We start from the raw sequence: 7808 nt of genomic DNA, 5'->3' as shown, positions 1-7808 counted from the left end.
CTTTGAGGCGTATTTTCGTATAGTATTTATGGTTGTATTCTCGTTTTCTCAGTCTCATTTGATAGAATGGAAGGTATATTACAGAAATAGATGATTTTGGTTGGTTTCACAATGAAAAGTACCTTGAAATTGAGCTCAGAGTATAGGAAATGTTCGATTTTTGCAGATGTTCAAGAGTAAACAAATGTCATCACCTTCCAGTACATGCCAAACTTGCCAGCCCTTATGCAGTCTAAGGGTTGCATTTTTTACTATAATAAATGCAGTAGTCTCTTACAGTAAATCTTCTTTTTTTTTGTGTGAATAAAAATTTCTAAAGGTTGGATCGGAGTGGTCTTAATAGCGTGTATGCCCTGGAAGGAGGAATGCAGAGGAGAGAGAAATTTAAAATGTTAGTGAATGTATAGGGCCTTTAACCCAAGTGAGGGGATTTAATTTGAGGACTTGAATGCTAAATAGGAGAAACTTTTAGAGAGGTGTGGGGGTAAGTTTGGGGTGCCAGGTGAAATGATAATGGGGCCCTTTGTTTTTCATTGATAAAGGGTTTATTATAGGTAATACATATTTTGAAAGAGGATAATAAGTATACGGATATGATGTAGGCGAAATACAGTAGTTTGTTGGATTATGTATTGGTAGATAAAGACTGTGGATAGTTTTCAGGATGTCATGTTTATAGAGGGCACAGATATACTAGATCACTTTCTGTTGACTACACGAATAAAAAGGTAGATGGGATACAAGGAGAATAGAAGATCGGGGAAAGAAGAGGTAAAATTTATAAACTAAAGAGAGGCAGTTAGGGGTAAGATATAAACACTATTGGAGGATAGATGGGCTAAAGGGAGCTAGCAATGGTGAAGAGGTATGGGGAAAGGTTTAAAATGTAGTGTTGATGTTCAGAAGTTTGTGTTACAGGAAGGAGGAGGAGGAGGAGGGTGATTGTAAATGATGATGTAAGAGTATAAGGAGAAAAGTTAATTATGAAGTTTTACAAAGTAAAGTGATGAAAGGGGGAGGTATATGGAGAAAGAAAAAATTTAAAGAAGTGTGAACAATTAAAAGAGAGCAAATGGAAGTGGTGAATATTATCAACAAATTTTGTTGAAATAAGAAAAGTTTTGGGTAAGTTAAAAAGTTAAAGCCTAGAACAAATGGTTTCAGTTAAAAATGGAGAGGAGATTATTAAATGGAAGGTAAGGGGTATTGGGAAGATGGAAGGAATATTTTGGGAATTGTTAAATGTTGATGAGTAGGGAAGCTGTATTTCTGTTAGGGCAGGAGGATACATCTTGTAGGGTGAGAAGAGCCAGTTTATTGGGAAGTTATTGAGGCAGTAGGAAAATAAAGGAAAGGGCCCGGGTTGATGGGATAAGATAGAAATGTTAAAGCAGGTGGGGATATATTTTTTGGAGTGGTTGGTGCAATTATTTAATAAATGTATGGAAGGGTAAGTACCTAGGGTTTTCAGAGAGTGCATGTTCCTTTGTATAAGGCAAAGGGATAAAAGATTCAAAAATTATAGGATAAGTCTGTTAGTGTACCTGTAAGTGTAGGGTGAGTTATAATTGAAAATTAGAGTAGGCGGAGAATAGGATACCAGATGAACAAGGGCTTTAGGAAGGTAGGGTGTTGGACCAGGTGTTTTACATTGAACATATAATGACAGTATTTAGATAAGGCTAAAAGAGGTCTTTTGCATTTTATATTTGAAGCGTATGACGGGTGGATAGGGGCAATGTGGCGATGTTCAGTGCATGTGTAGGAGGTCGTTCTGAAGCAGTGAGTTTTTACGGATATTGGCTCAAGTTGGTATGTGGAAAGGGAAATTTTTCCCCCTAAAAGTGGCCTTAGACAGGATTGTGTGATGTCACCGTGTTTTTAATATATTTATGATGGGGTTGTAAAGAAGTAATCAGGTCTTGGCAGGCGTGGAGTTAAGATAAATCACACCAAAGTGGGTTGTCACAGCTGCTCTTTCCGATGACCTTTCTTAGTTTCCCAAGAGAGTTGCAGGTTGTGGATAATTTGTTGTGCAAAGAGAAATTAAATTGTGTGGAAAGTAAGTTATAGGATAACAAAAGTTAGTGATGAAAGATTGAATATCAGTGGAGGGAGAGTATGGAGAAAATGACGTATTCAGATATTTGGAGTGGGCGTGTCGCGGATGGTCTATGAAGATGAGGTAACCCTTAAATTGATAGAAAAAAGTGAGGTGCACTTAGGAGTCTGTGAGACAGAACTTTTGTCCAGGGGCAAAAGGGAATGTGGAGTATAGTTTTACAGCGTCTTATTGGGTGTAAGCGTGGGTGATGAATGTTGCAGCGGAGAAGGCTGGGCAGTGGAGTGTCATGTCTGAGGGCAATGTGTTTGAAATATAATGCAGAAATTTATTTTTGGAAGTTAGGAGGAGGTTGGATTACCAAACTGTTTCAAGGGCTGAGGAAAGTTGTTGGGGTGGATTTGGACATGTAGAAATGGGGCGAAAGAGGACTTCAGAGTGTATCAGTCTGTAGTGGAAGGAAGAGGGGTGATCGGCCTGGAAGGTTGGAGGGAGGGTAAAGGGTTTTGTGTGCGAGGGCTTGGACTTCCAGCAGGCATGCGTGGTGTTTGATAGAGTGAATGGAGACAAAATGGTTTTAATACTTGTGCTTTTGGAGTGTGAGCAAGTAACATTTAAAGGGTTCGGGGGAACGGCAGCGGACTTGATCCTGGGATGGATACAGTGTGCCCCTCTAAAGGGAGAGGTTAATGTTGCAGTTTAAAACTGTAGTTAAACACCCTTCGGGAAGCGGGATGGAGTGAATGATGGTGAAAGTTTTTTTTTGGGCACCCTCCCTTTGGGTAGAATCGGCGGTGTGATAATAAAAATAATAAAAAAAATTCTAAATGGAAAGCAAGAGTAATATAAGAGGGGCCTGTAGATGTGACTAATGAACAGAGAAAATGTTATTTTAGTGCCATGAATGTCTGCATTGTTTATTGTGGACCCTATTTTGAAATTGGCATTCTTTGAAAGTTGCATGAAATTGGCCAAATTGCTAATTTCTGACCACTTTATTGGGTAGTTGAAATTGGTAAATGGGCAGTTTCTTGTACTCGATCGATAAAAAAAATGGAGTTCTAAAGAAATAGCTATGAGTGTGGTCGACTGGAACAATGGAATTGGCTGAAAATAGGGCACAAATTGGGCAAAATTGCCTAATCGTATATATCGCCGAGACTGGTAACTTTGCGAGAGCATAATTCTGCAAGTTTTCCATCATATTTCGTACTTTTGGTGTCATTACCATCGGGAAAAAGTTCTCTATCATTTCATGAGAAAACAATTTTTTTTTTTAATTCTTCGACAATGAGAATGAGTTCAGGATCAGGGGTCTTGACAGTGAAAGGGTTAATACAGCCTCTTCTCACTTAACGACGGAGTTCTGTTCCTTAGACCTCGTCTTTAAACGAGTTTGTGTTTGTGTCAGCCATCTTTGATGTTGTTTTAATGTCACCTTTGCACCATTTATAACATTTCTGGTATATTTTTAAATGTTTATAGAGTAGTGTACTGTATATTGAAATAAGAGAATAGAGAAAATCAGCTCTAATATGCATTATTTAGGTATGAATGCTGGTCAGAGAGCCCGTCGTAAGTCCAAGGCATCAGTAAATGAGTACGCCGCTAAGCGCGGAGAGGCTGTATAGTATTGCTACAGGTACTCCTCACTTAGACATACCTGTTTACCGACTTGTCAGACTTATGACCAGCTCTCCAACCAGTATGCAAACCTTTGTGTATTAGAGCTGATTTCCTCTATTCTATTTATTACAGTACAGTGGACCCCCGGTTAACGATATTTTTTCATTCCAGAAGTATGTTCAGGTGCCAGTACTGACCGAATTTGTTCCCATAAGAAATATTGTGAAGTAGATTAGTCCATTTCAGACCCCCAAACATACACGTACAAACGCACTTACATAAATACACTTACATAATTGGTCGCATTCGGAGGTAATCGTTATGCGGGGGTCCACTGTATAGTGAACTACTGTATAAACATTTAAAAATATACCAGAAATGTTATAAATGGTGCAAAGGTGACATTAAAACAATATCTAAAGATATTTAACACAAACTCACTACCAGTACAGTATGCTCCTTGTTTAATGACTAATTCGCTTACTGACCTACTCTTAGGAACAGAACTCAGTCGTTAAGTGGGGAGTACGTACCTATATATAGTTTGCATAAATCATTTATTAATTTGCCAAGTTACCATAATATTGTTGCTATATTTAAGTTGATAAATTTTCCCTATTTACCAGGAATACTGTGTTGAAGTGTGGCGTACCCCTGACATAGAAACTAAATGGACAGTGAATCATCGATACTCTGACTTTGCACAGCTTCATGCATACCTCAAAATGGGAACTGTTGTGTTGCCACAACTTCCCCCTAAGAAAGTGTTTGGAAATACTGACAGAGATTTTATTAATGAGAGGAAGGAAGCATTACAGGTAAGGCAGCCATTCTTCATATATCTATTCACTTTTTATTTTTGGCTTCATTGGATAACTATCATCGCAATTATGACAATTTTACAATGACCAAGACAGTAACTTGTGTTCCTGCATACCTCCAAACATTACAAAGTCTATACAGCAGATATTGCCCATTAAAAACCAAGCAGGTTAGCCCCATGGCTTACCTAAGATATTAAGATATTCTAAGGTTCATTGACAAAAGCATAGCTATGAGAAGCAATACAGATTGGGATAAATACCCAAAGAACTAGCAGAGAGATATTCTATCCCGCAAAGCTCATAAAGAAGCCAAAACAACTATACAGTGCTACCTTGACTTACAAGTCGAATTCGTTCCGTGACCGAGCTCATAGCTCAATTTGCTCATATATCAAATCAATTTTCCTTGTTGAAATTAATTGAAATGCCATTAATCCGTTCCAGCCCCCCAAAAAACACCCCAAGGGCAGAGAAGATACATCAGTATAATACTAATATCAACTCTACAGCTTATTTATCTATCAGAATTGATCTAATATGACATAATAAACACTGTAAGTAACATAGAAGCATGATACACCTACCATCCGACTTACGACCGAGTTTGGTTCTGAGAAACCGGTCGTAAGTTGAAATGGTCGTAAGTCGAACTTTACTACTGAATATCAACAAAACATTTTTGTAATGACTTTATTTTATTGTTTTATTTTGGTATTTCATGTTTTACTTTACTTTTTATGTTGTTAGTTCTGTATTTTATACTGTAAGGTTTAGGATAAACACTGTGTACAACACAAATAGTTGTTTATTTCTCAGAAATTTGGCATAAAAAACACGGTCGTAAGTCGAGTGGTCGTAAGTTGAGCAGGTCGTAAGTCAGATGGTAGGTGTATATACCATGGAATGAATAAAATAGGCCATATGGTGAATGTCCAAGACCAATCTGAGCATGTAAGATTATTACAGCTTCTTCCTATAACATGTTCTTTGGTCCTGGGTAAGAGAAAACGAAGTTTTTGAGAGGCTAACTGCACTAGATCACTAGTGTGGTGATAAAATGTCAATGTGACATTTTATTGTGGCAATGTTTCACTCTCCAGGAGCTTTGTCAAGCTGTAACAGCTTGACAAAGCTCCTGGAGAGTGAAAAGGTGCCACAATAAAATATCAAATTTGTTGCATTTGTGTCTTTTTACTTAAATATTGTCGGTAATTCTACCAATGTGTACTAATACAATCTGTTCATTAGTTTTATTATTTATAAATACAGTGGAACCTCGGTTTACGAATGCTCCACCATGCAGATTTTTCAGGATACGAACAGTCGCTCGGTTGATTTTTTGCTTCCTGAAATTTCGTTCGTATCCGGATGTGAACTTCCCCCTCAAGGGAGGTTCCTTAAATAAATAAATAAATAAAACATTTATTTCTTTACAAAGGCTACAGTGCATGTTTACATATAATGTGATTGGAGCAATGAAAGCCACTATTATGCCGAGACATTTTGGGCAGACTTAACCTAATACTTATGGACTACTTAAGTCTAGACAGGTGAAAAGTAGAAGTGGTCACCAATGTTTTGCTGATCATGGCACCAACTACTGGTAGTCTTCTGAATTTCTCCTTACTGTTATTACATATTATTATTACTATTGTATTGTATTATTATTATTATTATTATTATTATTATTATTAGTACATTGTGAGGGGCTCTTGATCTAAGGAATTGGATCTGTGCTCCAGTTCCATAAATAATAATAATTAATAATTGTGTAAGTACTAATAATAGTTATAATTATTATTATAAACAATTTCTATTTCTTTGCAAGATTACATTGAGATTATGAAATTACAGTAATGAGTTGCAGTGCAAAGAGAGCCATTATCATGCTTAGGCATTATGGGCAGACTTAATTTAATGGCTTACAGACTACTTAATACTAAAGAAATTGATCATAGTTTAAGTTGTACATCTGTTTTTGTTTATAGTAGACATTAATTTTACTCAAATTACAATAGTTTCAATAATAAATATTGAAATTATATTATGGGAATATAACATTGAGTTGTTGAAAGTAGTTTACAGTATGAGAATGCTACAATTGGGTGTAAGGCAGTATTGTTTTGGGTAGGCATTTATACTACAATGTAATGTTAATAATGTATGAACTTTGGGCATCTAGAGTTGAAGTTATAAGATTTAGGTAATTGGGAGATTTTTTGGTAAAATTAAATATTGAATATTGAGTATTTAGTTTAGGGTGAGTAAGTGGTTTTTAAGAAGTCTTAAATTGGTGTTCAGACCTGGTTACTTTAGTATTTTTTTTTTTTTTTTTTTTTTATCACACCGGCCGATTCCCACCAAGGCAGGGTGGCCCGAAAAAGAAAAACTTTCACCATCATTCACTCCATCACTGTCTTGCCAGAAGGGTGCTTTACACTACAGTTTTTAAACTGCAACATTAACACCCCTCCTTCAGAGTGCAGGCACTGTACTTCCCATCTCCAGGACTCAAGTCTGGCCTGCCGGTTTCCCTGAACCCCTTCATAAATGTTACTTTGCTCACACTCCAACAGCACGTCAAGTATTAAAAACCATTTGTCTCCATTCACTCCTATCAAACACGCTCACGCGTGCCTGCTGGAAGTCCAAGCCCCTCGCACACAAAACCTCCTTTACCCCCTCCCTCCAACCTTTCCTAGGCCGCCCCCTACCCTGCCTTTCTTCCACTACAGACTGATACACTCTTGAAGTTATTCTGTTTCGCTCCATTCTCTCCACATGTCCGAACCACCTCAACAACCCTTCCTCAGCCCTCTGGACAACAGTTTTGGTAATCCCGCACCTCCTCCTAACTTCCAAACTACGAATTCTCTGCATTATATTCACACCACACATTGCTCTCAGACATGACATCTCCACTGCCTCCAGCCTTCTCCTCGCTGCAACATTCATCACCCATGCTTCACACCCATATAAGAGCGTTGGTAAAACTATACTCTCATACATTCCTCTCTTTGCCTCCAAGGACAAAGTTCTTTGTCTCCACAGACTCCTAAGTGCACCACTCACCCTTTTCCCCTCATCAGTTCTATGATTCACCTCATCTTTCATAGACTCATCCGCTGACACGTCCACTCCCAGATATCTGAATACATTCACCTCCTCCATACTCTCTCCCTCCAATCTGATATCCAATCTTTCATCACCTAATCTTTTTGTTATCCTCATAACCTTACTCTTTCCTGTATTTACTGGTAATGAATTCCAAATTTTTGGGCCCTTTATGTGCAATG

At 37.7% G+C, this 7808-nt stretch overlaps 1 protein-coding gene across 3 annotated transcripts in view; it reads left to right on the top strand.

Annotated features, from left to right (window-relative positions):
* The first annotated feature begins 4278 nt into the window (after positions 1-4278).
* LOC128696487 (PX domain-containing protein kinase-like protein) overlaps positions 4279-7808 on the top strand; it is a 130340-nt gene continuing 126810 nt past the window's right edge. For 2 of the 3 annotated variants that reach the window (XM_070094688.1, XM_070094687.1), the window contains exon 1: positions 4280-4506. In XM_070094688.1, the coding sequence (XP_069950789.1) occupies positions 4414-4506 (93 nt within the window). In that variant the 5' untranslated portion in view covers positions 4280-4413. Of the gene's footprint in view, positions 4507-7808 lie in introns of all 3 variants that reach the window. The other variant, XM_070094686.1, reaches the window with a different exon arrangement.

Source organism: Cherax quadricarinatus, chromosome 47, assembly GCF_038502225.1.
Source record: "Cherax quadricarinatus isolate ZL_2023a chromosome 47, ASM3850222v1, whole genome shotgun sequence".
NCBI classification, from domain to species: Eukaryota; Metazoa; Arthropoda; class Malacostraca; order Decapoda; family Parastacidae; genus Cherax; species Cherax quadricarinatus.
This window is presented reverse-complemented; position numbering and strand designations above follow the sequence as displayed.